Source organism: Catharus ustulatus, chromosome 1 (assembly GCF_009819885.2).
Source record: "Catharus ustulatus isolate bCatUst1 chromosome 1, bCatUst1.pri.v2, whole genome shotgun sequence".
Classification (NCBI taxonomy): domain Eukaryota; kingdom Metazoa; phylum Chordata; class Aves; order Passeriformes; family Turdidae; genus Catharus; species Catharus ustulatus.
In genome coordinates, this window is record NC_046221.1 from 145,340,905 (window position 1) to 145,354,948 (window position 14,044).

The 14,044-nt window shown below is 36.8% G+C and overlaps 1 protein-coding gene across 4 annotated transcripts in view; it reads right to left on the bottom strand.

Annotated features, from left to right (window-relative positions):
• The window catches only part of LOC116996220 (CUB and sushi domain-containing protein 3), a 617,877-nt gene that overhangs the window by 204,057 nt on the left and 399,776 nt on the right, over positions 1-14,044 (bottom strand). For all 4 annotated transcript variants that reach the window (XM_033059469.2, XM_033059460.2, XM_033059450.2 and 1 more), the window contains 3 exons: positions 9,695-9,886; positions 8,821-8,947; positions 7,987-8,189 (listed from right to left, as the gene is read on the bottom strand). In XM_033059469.2, coding sequence (XP_032915360.1) covers positions 7,987-8,189; positions 8,821-8,947; positions 9,695-9,886 — 522 coding nt within the window. The remainder of the gene's footprint in view (positions 1-7,986; positions 8,190-8,820; positions 8,948-9,694; positions 9,887-14,044) is intronic.

Sequence of the window (14,044 nt, forward strand, 5' to 3'; positions counted from 1 at the left end):
CAAAAACAGTTCGATATACTATTCTCCTCTGTACAGAACTTATTGTAAAAAGATGAACTCCATGTACATTTAAAGATGTGCAACATCACCTGTATGCGGTTTGGCAAAAATAAATCTCATAAACTTCAAATGATGAATTTGTCTGTCCAACAGTATTTAATTTAATTTTCTGTATAAGGTTGCAAGTAAGGACCTCTGAATAATCAATCTAGTATATGAATTCAGAGACTAATTTTCATGGTGAAATCTTCACAAGACAAGTGGTTTGGGTTTAGTTTCTTTGTACATAGAAGACAAAACATGGTAAGTCTTGGTCCTGTGCAGTTTTGTTCACTTATTGGTTGCAAAAGAAATACAAAGGAAGGAAAGCTTAATTGAGATTATACTCCTTATCCAGTAAATGGAGTCACATCATTTTGGACCCAAAACAGCATAAAGAAGCAAACTATATTATTAAGTATAGGTTATTTGATCATCAGGCTTCCTCATATCCTCATTCTATGATTTGATACTTTGAATAAAATCATGCAATTGTGTATGTGGATATAGACCAAATTGTAATGCTTCTCTGTTGGTGTCACACCTAAGTATTAGGAAGGTACCTGGTACAAAAAATAGTATGATCTGTACACTTTTGACAAATTTTTAGTGACTAATACAAAACGGAAAATAAAATACATACTATTAATTAATCTTCAAAGCATCTTAGTTGAAAAAATTTCAAGGATTTCTATTATTGCATAAATATTTTGCAGGCTGGTGCTGTATTTTGATCATTAGTTGACTTGAAAGAATTAAATGAAAGAAATTGGATTAACCAAAGGGGGAAAAAAAGAAGTTAGAGAACTTTCTCTGAAATAAAAAATTAATTTTATTTATAATATTAAGAACGACACAAGTATATTTTCACACTTGCAAACTACTTTTCTGTATACACAATTATAAATATCTGTAATGGACTTCTTCTGCAAGTAAAATAATTCATCAGAACTGAAAGTTTTATATGCAAAACTTAAAACAGAGTGTTCAATTTTATTATTCTGTAAAAGAAAGCATAGTATCAGATTTTTCAGATTCAAAGAATAGCTTTCCCACATATAGAATTTAAATATAAAAGTAAAATATTGAGACACACAACATTCAAAATTTGGAACCATATCAGCTTAATTTCTCTGAAATGCCATGTCACAAGTCAGGCAAAGTCAACTTTACATCCATAAATTTAGGACAGGTGAAAAGACTTTCTATTCATACAAATCAAAAAGCTTTGGACAAACTATATTGCATGGGGTTTAAAATCAGGAATTTCAATCATAAATATAATTAAGTTACTTTTATGGTGACATGGCAGAGAGAAGGATTTTTTAATCTATAATTTTAAAATTACACAAATTTCTTTTGATACTTCCTTTCAGCTTTCATTTTTTAATGCTATAACTCTAGGTCTCTCTAGCTACAAGTCATTACCAAGGTATTTTGCAGGGAAGTTTTAACTCATAGTGTTTGCTTGCATAAAATTCACATGCCCTCTATGCAGCTGAACTAAGAGATGACATCTACTAAGAAGTTATTGTCATTTACAAACTTGTGACAGGAATGACATTTTTGTCATAGAAGGACATAAATGGTCATCCCTTTTACTAATATTTGCTTCTTAAAAGGAAGGCAACAACAGATAGAAGGAAACAAACCTATTAAATGGTTTCTTTCTTTTAAGCCTCTTGATGCTAAAAACAAAGCACACCCACCCTCACTCCCAAAATTCAACCAAAAAAAAAAAAAAAAAGAACAAAACAAAACAAAAACAAAAAAAAACCACAAAACCAAAGAAAATGTATACAAAAACCACCCTCTGCAAATCTAAAACAAAACCACTAAGCTGAATTTACAAGTGTGGACATCCACAGATATTTCTGACAGGAAAGTAGTCCTCCTGAAATCTCTAAATTCAAAGGATTCGACTCGAAGTTGAAAGAAATCAGCAAACCAGAGTGTGAAAAATATTTTAGATTAAAAGTACTTCCTGCTATGGAATAGACAAGAGGAAGAATAAATCCTATGTTAGAGACTTCAGAAAAGTGAAAAAGTTATGTTAGGAAGTGATCTCTATACCAGCAGCGGTAGGAAACAACATTCTGAGAAAGAAACTAGTAAAATCCCCCATATGCATTTGCAAATCACCTTCAGGGTAAATATATAAAAAGTGGAGATCTTTATTACTAGAAAGCTGAAGAAAAGAAAAAAAAAAAACAAAAATACAGGAGGATGTTCAGCATCAAAAGAATCTTCCTAAATGTAATTGTGGCTAATAGTTCTGTCTTTGAACAAAAGAAATTCCACCAATCAACAAGAAGAAGATAGCAAGACCAAAAGAAAGGGGGGAAAAAAAAAGAAAAACATTGAACACAAAACATTTAGAAGACACTGTCGCTGTAAATCATAAATATAGAATGCTGACTTGTAAGCATTTAATCATCATAGTAATCAATATAAGAAATACGATGCATTATAATGCTAGACTGGAAATTAATATTGTCAGACTTAGGCCGCGCAAGCAGATATCTGCCTCAAGTGTTCTAGGCTTTTTCTATAGAGCATAGAGGCAAGTAATTCCAAAGGGCTATTCACCCAGTCTTAAAATAAGGATGAACAGCTGCAGTTTGACAGTAAATCCAAGCATTTTAAGGCATATCCTGTTATATAAGAAATTTCTGTCGCATGGTATAAAATACTGCTACAACATCTATTTACAAAACCTTCCCAATACTAAAAAGATAATTCCAGTTTATTTTTGCACTAGTTGCCTTATAATGCTCTGAAAATTGTTCTATCCTGTGTGATGTTTAATTAGTCAGAAATGTGACTGCGCTCTGAGATCTGAGCAGAATGCATTCTGTAATGCTGAGTGACTCAGTAAGTGCAGATATTAGTGGTGAAATAATGGTCTACCAAAGATGAATACAGATCCTTCCTTCCTGCATTAAAGATAAATGGCACCTGAAACGTTAAAGTTAGCAGAGAGAAAACTTTCCTGTAATAACAGATTCAAAGGCCATTGAAATCTGTGGAAAGGATCTGATTAACTTCAGTGGGATCTGATATGATATTACAGTAATTTCACGACCATAAGGCGCACCGGACTATAAGGCGTACCCTCTGGGAGTCGGCAAAATTCGCAACTTTGTAGTTCATATAAGGCGCACCGGACTATAAAGCGCACTATTTTTTTGCAGCAAGGCTCCGCCCCCAGCTCCCCCTGCGCAGTTGCTGGCCGAGGCCCCGCTTCAACTCGGCAGCCATTGGCCCCGGGCCCACCTGTACCCGGCAGGGCCGGGCTGTGCCCGCTACCACTCCGTGCAGCGTCCCTGGGGTTGGACTATGTCGGCCGCCGCTCCATGAAGCATCCCCGGGGCTGGAGCATGCCCGCCGCTGCTCCATGGAGCGTCCCTGGGGCCCTGCTGCTCCAGGAGTTCCCTGGCGCTCCGGGTGACTCAATGCCGGTAGGCTTGCCCTGCGCCGCCGCTGCCCCGATGCCGGCAGCTTTCCTCCCCTCCGCGCAGCGGCCGCCTCGATGCCAGTGGGCCCGCCCCACATGGGGAACACCCCGATGCCAGTGGCTTTGCCCCTCTACCCAGGCTGCGCTGCCGCCCTTTCCCTCCCCCACGCTGCCACTGTCCCGATGCCGCCGGGCTCGCCCTGGCCCAGTGCTGGCCTGATGCCGCCGCTGGGCAGGCTCTGCTCGGCTGGGGACTGTTGCAGGTTCACACTTCCAGGGTGGCAAATGTCGCAACTTTGTATGTCAGATAAGGCGCACCAGACTATAAGGTTCATTTCTGGGTTCGGGGGAAAATTTTAGTCAAAAGGGTGCGCCTTATAGTCATGAAATTACTGTACACACTTCAGATATATGAAAGTGACAAAAAATATTATTTTAAGCACACAATTATTATCAGCCAATATTTTACATTTTAGTGTTCTTAACTACTTTCAGTTCTCTTTTTTTCACAGCTACTACTTTCATCTTGGCAACATGAAGTGATGTCAACTGATGAAAAAGTTTCATTGTGCCTAATATTTTGCTCTGACCCTGAGAAATGCAGCTCATGTATCTGGAAAATAAATTATTGTTCCCTTCTCTTTCTCCTTCACTTTTCTTGAAGGTTTAGTTTTCTATTCTGTGCAGAATTCGCTGTTCAAAAAAAAAAATTACTGATTTTTTTATTGGTGTTTTTCCACTATGTATTGGGGTCTTCATGCTCTGTCTCTGACAGTTGAGAGAAAATATGCTGTAACAGGTATTTCCTGTTTTCATATTGCTTCTGGCCTGCTGTCAACTTTTCAGATTTCTTTAAGGATAGACCTCTGGCATCTGTTCTATAGCTACATTAGTCACATTCCATCTAGATGTGTTCCAAAATCCTCATATTTTTATTGTACTTTTGAATCACCAGGGGTTCTTATTTTGGTTTTACACATATGTAAAAAAGTTTTGAAATATTCTACTTTATTATACATCTTTTGCTGCTTTGTTTTTCAGGATCTGTGGGCTCTGTTTTCGATCATGTTACTTCACTGTAGTCTCAAACAAGACTGCAGAAACTTAAAAGTTGTAATGTCTAAAATAAGAGATACTGTCATGGTCATTTGCAGAGATCCAACAAAAAATGAAAGACATAAAAACACATAAATGACAAAAGACATATTAGCCCAAACTTCTGCTCTAATGACATGTGAAGTCATTTATTTATAAAAGAAGCTGTACTTTCACTAGCCCTGCATAGTTGGTAGAAAGTACTGAAAAACAATCCCTTATTTCATCTGAAATTCATCACTTTTAAGTCTTCCTCTCAGAGTAATGTACAATTGTGTTAAATGTCAAAAAATTATCTTTGTCAGCCATAAAAAAGTCCCCAGTGTTCCTTAGTTCAGCATAAAATAAATAATTTCTTGCCCTTCTACTCTGGTCTTGTGAGACCTCAGCTGGAGTATTGCATCCAGCTCCATGGTCCCCTGCACAGAAAGGACATCAGCGTGTTGGAGGGAGTCCAGAGGTGGTCACCAAGATAATTAGAGGGATAAGACACCTCCCCTGTGAGGAAAGGCTGGGAGAACTGGGATTGTTCTGTCTGGAAAAGAGAAAGCTACAGGGAGTCCTAGTTGTACACATCCAGTACATGAAGAAAGCCTTCATGAAACGCTAAGAGAGACTTTTTACAAGGGCGTGGAGTGGCAGGACAGGGGTCAAACTGAAACCAAGTAGGTTTACTTTACATATTAGGAAGAAATTCTTTACTATGAGCATGGTGAGGCACTGGAACAGGCTGGCCAGAGAAATTGTGGGTGACCCACAGCTGGCAGTGTTCAAGGCCAGGAGGGATGGAGCTCTGAGCAATCTGCTCTAGGGAGAGGTGTCCCTGCCCATGGCAAGAAGGTTGAAGGGTTGGAACTAGATAGTCTTTAAGGTCTCTTCCAGCCCAGATCATTCTATGATTCTGTGATTATTTTCTTACAAAAAGAGATTATAAATGCTTAAATCATCAAAATAGTTCTACTATTTCAGATAGAAATAACTTTTTAGGTCCTTTTTTTTTTCTCCACAAAAAAAGACAAAGTAACAAAAAGCAACAAAATAGATTAACTGACACAATGGGCAAGAAAAATCTCATTGTCAAACGCTTTCCCTTCAGATCCTCTAAATTTTACATAACTAATAACAACTTTCATGTCATTTAAGGGATTGTTTTGGGCAGCCCTAGTAGAAACAATTCTAATATTACGTGCTACTATACATAACACTAATTAAATAATAAATTTCTTTCTACATTTTATAAAACATTTCAGCTTCTTTAGATTTTCCCTTCCACCCCTCCCCTTTTAAATTGGTGAAGGATGCTATCTCATCTGCCTTTTGCATCGCCAGCTAAATCTTGTTTTTCTGATTATACTGGATGGCTTATGGAGGAGTCAAATATAAATTACACCACATTATCAGTGGTGAAAATTTTCACTCATTAAATGACAGATGCAAATTGCGTAAGAACAATTGATAACAGGAAACAAAAAACTGAAAGGAACTAATAGGAAGGTTAACCCACTTTTAGAAACTTATTTTTTGTTTAAAGGATAGGAATATAATAGAGAAGAAAGTAAAGACTTCAGAATCTTAAAAGGGTTTCATTGTAAAGTGTCTGTGGTCATTGAATAACATTCCTCTTGAGGTAAAAGGGCCGATAATCCAGTTAAATACTCTTACCCAATTTAATGAAATGGCAAGAGGAAAGTAAAAGCAGATACCTCCCTTGTGTAAGCTTTCTGTTTGTTAATTACAGTGTAGCTAGAGTATGAAGACACCATCTGTTTCACTCAGACAACATCAGCTACTCAAAGAAAGCATAGGGATACTTGAAAAAAAATTGCAAAGAATTGTCCTTCTCTTTCCTTCATCTCCTTGAATATTTTTCTTTATTGGTTAGTGAAATAATATGTCCATAGAGCAATAGTGTTATTCAGGTTGTGTAGCTATTTGCACATTACTTTCAAAATCTTAACTTAGGAAAAAACAAAACAAAACAAAACAAAAAAACCCTGTTAGTCTATTGAGAATATACACCCAAACTGTGCCACATCAACTATTTGAGAAGGATCATTCTGATTTTGAGAATCTGGACTAAAGAGAAGGAGAAATGCTGAGGCAGTAAAATTTCATGGATTCTTTAAAGTGTCATTAGAACTCCATAGGCTGCAAAAGCATGAAGAAACAAATAAGCCTCTCAGATAAATTTATAAACCCGCTTTTCACGAAAATCACTGCAAGCACATCAGTAGCTGTTTTATAACTTTACTCTCATGTAGTATCCATTTTTCCTTGTAACTCCATTCTTATTCTGCATCAATCTATTTTTCCACTCACCTTAAATGACTGCCTAAATAAGTTCAGTGTATAATGGTCTCCCTCTCTGGCTTTAACATTAAATTTAAGACCATGTCTGAGAATGGAAATACATATATGACAGTCTCTCAAACAGGCTCTGGAAGGGGGAAAGGTCATAAAATGGCAGAAGTACCTTGGAGCAAAGCGATTAAAACCTTTATTCATGGCTTCAAAAATATGGAGCAGAAGCACTCTTTCACTACAAATAAAATATTTTTCACTTTGTACTCCCATTTACATAATTCATTCTTCCTTCAAATTACTGTATACACATATATGTATTTGTTATACACATAGAAAGAAAGAGAGGAGGAGAAAACAAGGGCTAATGCAACTACAAAGCACAGGGAATACAATGAGATAAATAGTGGTAACATTAAGAGTGTCGTGTCAACCCATGTTAGAAATGTTGCTGCTGCTACACAAAATGTTAGACTAGATCTCGCTAATCCTGAAAAATACATACATATATATATAAATTTCACTGACCAGAGGAAAAAGAAGGTCAATAAGGACCTGGCTCAATGATTTATTCTATTTCAGCAATAAAATGTCTAAAGGGATTTAATAACAGTTAGGCAACTGTTTAGATTTGTCATCCTTCTGCCTGCAATAAGATGATATAGCACTAGAAGGCAAAAAGGAGAAGGACATTGCTGTTCCTGTGGAGCTCTTTTCTATTTCATCCCATACAGTCACAACAGAAATGAAAATTTCCCACAGATGTCTCTGAAATCAGAAACACTTACTGATTAGAAAAGGATAGAGATTTTAACATGGCTATATCACCTCCTTTGTGAAAAACACTAATCATAACTATAAGCATTCTGGCACTGCCCCAGCTGCCTTTAAAAATCAAAACTAGCAAAGAACATGATATTTTATTAGTTTTGTTTATTTGTTTCTTTAAGATAAAAATATAGCTTTGCAACAGTCTGTGCCAATTCTTTCCCTTAAATCAGGAATGTTGTCACTGATTTCAAGTGTTTCCAACACAATTATGAGTGAGTGAATTATCTTATAAAATAAGTTAAAAATTAAATTAATCAACTTACTTGAGAACTGTATGGCGAATCCAGATTTACTGATATAAAAATCTGTGTCAAACTGGATAGTTACTATGTTGAGTGTGCTGTGAATGCCTTCAGGAATAAGGGAGCCACTAATTTCTTTGAGCAACATCTCATTCTCAGGTGGACCATCCCAAACTCGAAGAATGTCATGGGATGCCTCAGTATCAAAAGCAAGAAATTGGAGGCTGAAAGAACACCATTTTATTGTCAGCTTTAATATTTCTCAAGAGCATAACTTTAACAACAAAACTAAACAAATAATAGAAAAAAGTAGATAAAATTTAATTTCAAAGGGTATTTTTTTTAATGTTTCACATATTTATCTTTGAATGCATGAAATCCCAACACTAAAATGAATTTGAAAGAAAAACACCTTAAAATATTTGAATTTGTCCGCTATAAATTAATATATTGCTTAAACCATTCAAATAATCTATAAGTACCTACACAATCCCTTCAGAAAAGAGTTTCATTTTTTCTTTTTATGACATTCCCATTAAAAAAAAATAATTAAAAAGAACTGTGAAAATGCAGTTGTGTTGTTTGGTTGTTTTGCAGGTTTTTTTTAATGTAGTCTTTTACTAGAGAGTTCTGCTGCCTCCATCATTTCACAAAATTACAACCAATGTTAAAGTTCTGTCGTTGGGTAATGCTTATTGAGAAATCAACAATTTCAATCCAAACCTCAAATGCCAAAACCAGTAAAATGCATCTTAAGTTTGAAGCCCAAAATCCCTTTTTATTCCCTACGCTTTAGAGGTAACATTTGGTTATTATAGTAATTTTTTTTTTAATTTTAAGATCCATTTTCAGTACCTGACAATATTTCCTGGGTCAACTTCAATCACCCACATGCAACGCAGATTGTTGTCATAGGGAAAAGGATAGCCAGGAGACAAGATCCTTCCTGATGACTCTCCTTTAAACCGTCCTCCACATTCAGCTAATAAAAAACAACATTATGAATGATCTTACAGCTAATCATCCCAGCAATCAACTTATACATTTACTCTTTTGTTGAATGGGTTACACAATTATACTGACCACATGCTGTAATAATGTAAAATAGCATATAAGGACTGCATTTCACCCCTTTCTTCACTTACTAACTCAATTCCAATTTCCTCTAAATGGAGATGAAAAAGGAAGCTACTATAATATTTAAGTCTTGTCTTCTTTTCTCTCTCCTGTGGGAATAATTTATCCTGTAGGTAGCTGCAAAACCTATAAAGTTACAGTAATATTGTAAAGAAACAAGAGTGACAAAAGTACAAAAGAACTTTATATCTCTTCATATCTTGTTTTATCTATTTCATATAAATATATGAGATTTTTCTAGCTTACTGATATTTATACATATATAAGCAAAAAATATACATATTTTACAATGACTTTCTGATTAAACTTTTTCTATTAATTATTTGCTGACATTAACTATATTTGCGTGAATTAGGACTTTCAGTATGCACAAGTGTTGAAGAATCACTATCTTTTTTTAACCTAAAAAGGCAATACTGCTTAGATAATATATATGCAGAGAAAACTACAAATGCCTGTGTAAATATATCTGTACACATATCAGATCATACAGATCAGATTTTACATGGATCTAACAATCATTACAAACTTTTTTTCTTTCTTGCATTTAAAAAAATAAGTAAAGAAATAAAAAAATGGAAGAGTGATATACCAATGCATGATGGTAGAGGATAGTCCCATGCCCTTCTTTCCCCAGTCATACACTTTAGAAGGCTGCTTCCATGCAGTGTGTAACCTGGATTGCATCCATAAATTATAGTACTTCCAGCAAAATGACCTTGGTCACTGATTTTATATCCAAACTGTGGCACACCAGGGTCCTCACAATGTGACAGCTCAAAACCTGTGCAAGGAATAAAATGTTGTATTTAAAGAATCAAACAGATAATACATTAATGAAATTCAGATTTTCTGGTTTTCAGTGGAAATCAATTTTTTTCAAACTACATATAATAGCATCTTTAGGATTTCTTCTAAGTAGGATAATTGCCTATAACCTTTCTTAGAGCATGACCAAGCTGTGTAATAAATTCAATTTTCCTAAGAGTTCAATTAAGGACAGAAAACATCCATTATCATTATCAATAAGTTTTAAAATGTTATGATGAATTATAATCTGGTAGCTAAAGGGACTGTCCATTTACTCGTGAATAGACATTTAAAGGCTCATAAACAAAACTTAACAGTAGATTTCTCATTATTTTGTACAGTAACAACAGCAACACAATAGCACCTGTGACACCAAAGAAAAACTGCTATTTTCATCAATCCCTACCCTAATTTTCTGTTCAGTAGTTCATAAATTTAAGAATCACATGCAGGAATCAATGATAATGATTACATAGAGAATTTCAGCCAAACAATTTGGACATTTTGAGACCAAAGAGACGTGAAGTAAGAAGAAAACAAAATTACAGTGCATTACTGTCCCAGTTTAAAGGGATGGTATTACCAGGAAAAGGAAATTCAGGAACTCGCAGGCACAAAAAAAGGGTATAGGTTGGGAATAACAGTTCTTTACTGATATATTTATAAGACAAACAAAAACAGCATCAGCTATACGAAAGAAAAAAAAAACATTGACAGAATAGAACAGAATTCAGTCCCAGTCCCTTTTTCAGTCACCGATGGCTCTCCGATGGACCAGGGCGGGCGGCTTCCCAGTCGCGGCTGCTGCAGGGGCAGGGGAGGGGGCCAGATGGCCTCACCGTCCCAGGTGGAAGAAAAGGGTGAGGAAGGAGCTCTGCTCACCGTGGGCGTCCCAGTTCCCAGTTGTTCAGAGGAAGCAGGAAGCTTTAGCAGTCCAAATCCAAGAAGCCTGATCCCAACAGGAGAAAAGGAACCTCTCTCCTCGAGTTCGGCCGGCGAGCTGTAAGAGTTCTCCTACCCCCAGTGTCCTCTTACTTGCCGAAAACAAAAGCAGGACTCCACCTTTCCCTAATGGGGCCATCAGCTTGCTTCAGCTAGTCCTTTGTCTCCAGCTCTTAACGGCTAATAGGAGAGCCATCCCGGCTAGCTTAACATAATAATAGGAAAAATTTCTAAACCTTGCCAACCCACAACAATTACATAGAAGCGGGAAGATATACTAAGTTATGGGAAAACTGTATAAACCACAATTTGGGAGAAAAAATTTCTATTCCAAATCAAATTTTCTGATACTTTCTGAGAAGTAACTTCAAATGTCACTTTGTTCAAAAGCAAATAATTTAACCAATATAATGTGGCTTAGAATGTGTGTAGGCAAAAAAAAGAGCCTTTGTATCAGCTTGTTATTCCTATACATAGGTAATACGGGAAGAAATTGAGGGGTTTTCAAGTCTGCTTTGTTCAACAAATCATTCACACAGTATCTGTCCATCTGGTCAACAGTTGGTAGCCTTTCACAATCTCTCCTCAGATGCTACATTACTATCCTTGATTTAAAAAAAAAGTTTTTTATTTTATTTTTACAGGCAAAATACTCGTAAATGCATTGTAAATGTTGGATAAAGCTGCTCAGCTAGATTGAAAAAAAAAAAGTATATCAAATGCTGTATCTTTCTGGATCTTCCTTCAGCTCATTTCATGTGTGACCAAGTATATCTCAGCCTCCATAACCCCTGAGCAGAACTTTTCTCATTCCTAAACTATTGTTTCTTAGTATAGTATATGCTGCAGAAGCTCTGAAAGACATGAAAGTGAGTCCCAAATGAAGAACCATTTTTGATTATGCTGGTGTGGACACTTATTGACCAGCTAGAATTTCCTGTCTTCTAAGAAGACTTCTGACCATACTGTGAAAAGAAGTTCAAATCTACCTTGATCACTGACATGTCCTCATTTCTGGATAGCCTCCTTACAGACACAGATAAAAATTGAACTTTTTAATTAATCACCTTCCTTTAGAGCATGAACATGTAACTCCATTGCCTAGCCATGGGAACTAGCAGCATTTTTGCTGCCCTAACTGTGTGTGACCTGAGCAGCAGAGGTTGTGGTGCCTCAGCCAGGGCATGGTGGGGCAGTTTGTGCAGGGCAGCACACAGCGAGAACACCTCTTCAAAAGAACACCTCGAAGCTTCCACTGGCCAGTAGAGAGACTTGAAATCCTCGTAACTCAAAGGGGCACTGGTTAATGACCATCTGCACAGCTCATCATACAACCTGACCCTCAAGGCAGAATGGTGGGCACTCCTCTGAGCAAAGGCTGCAGCTCTGACTGGGAGGCCTGCACCACCTCTCCTGGTTATGGATCCACCCAGACAGAGCTCAGACCCAGCTCTTCCTTGTATCCAGCCTAAATGTGCCCTCTTCAGTTTAAGCCCAGTACCCCTTGTCCTATTATCACACGTTCTTGCAAAGAGTCTCTCTCCACCTTTCTTGTAGGCTCTCTTTATGCACTGGAAGGTCCTATAAGAGCCTTCTTTATTCCAGGATGAACAGCCCCAAATCTCTCAGCCTTTCTTCATAGGAGAGGTGCTCCAGGCCTCTGATCATCTTTGTGCCCTTCTTCTGGACTTACAGTAATTTCACTATTATAAGCCGCACTGAGTATAAGCCGCACTTCTGGGTATCGGCAACTTTTCATTCTTTGTCCATACATAAGCCGCACCTGATTATAAGCCGTTACAATACAGAGTGTGATAAAAGGTATCTGTTCTATCACCATCTCTTGAGGGTGAGGGCAGTGATCCTTATCTCAATGGGAGATATTATGCTAATGGGCCATCCATTGAAACCAGGCAGGGCATTGTTCTTTATCTTTTCACAACTCATCCTTCCTCCAGCGAGCCATTTTCTGCTAATGGTCCATTGAGTCCCACTGTGTGACTGATAAAATTACTTCATCCCATTGGAAGTTGCTCCAGCCAGGGGGAAGAGCCCAACGTTTCTTACCAAAATAAAAACAGAGGTTTTGGGACACTAAGGGAGCCCCTTTCTCCACTGGACTCCAGAGGAAAACTGGATTTCTCCACATCACCACTGGACCTTTAGAGGGAAACTGCACCTTGTACAGGAGCACTGCTCCAACTGAGCCACATCTGTCACTGCAGGAGGATCCAGCCACCATTTAATAGGACTGCTACCAACACCCTGCCTGATCGAGTGTCAGGTTGCACTCTGACTTTGTCAAGGTTTGCAGTTTGTTTCTTTGTAGTACTGTATTTCTATTTTAATTTCCCTAGAAAAGAACTGTTATTCCTAATTCCCATATTTTTACCTGAAAGCCCCTTGATTTCAAAATTCTAATAATTTGGAGGGAGGGGGTTTACATTCTACATTTCAAAGAGAAGCTCCTGCCTTTCTCAGCAGACACCTGTCCTCCAAACTAAAACAGCAACTTTTCATTCTTTGTCCGTATATAAGACACACCTGATTATAAGCCGCGCTTTGGGTTTGGACCAGAATTTTAGTCAAAATGGTGCAGCTTATAATCGTGAAATTACTGTAATTTTTTTCTTCCAATTCTACCACTATCAACAAAAGAAGATTCATCACTGTTCAGGCTAAGAATTCTTCAGGCTAGGAAATTGTACTCTTACATGAATGTCTCAGAAGACAGAAAATGTTACTGATCAGGTTCAAGTGCTTGGTTTGGTTGTACCTGTATAAATAATAAAAATTAAATTCCTTGACACTTACATAGTAACACAGCACAGAAAGTCCTATCTTTAATCATAGGGTACAGTCCTATTGTAACACTTGCTATTACAGAATATAATTATGTAACTTTCATCTGAAAAATAATTACATATTCTTACATTATTTTGAAATATTTTTCTTTCATTTGGAAATAATTAGGCAATTTTTTATTAGAATTACTTTTTAAAAACATTATGTCGAACTTTTAAATGAACAATTTCTGAACAGGTGAAAAATGAATGATTTGAGCACAAGGACTAAAAAACGATGTTGATAGCTATGTTGCAGAATTACCTTATAACACTGTCTTGATTGATAAAAATTAATTCTACACAATAATTCAGTGATGGTGAAAAAATTATACACTAAAAAAGTC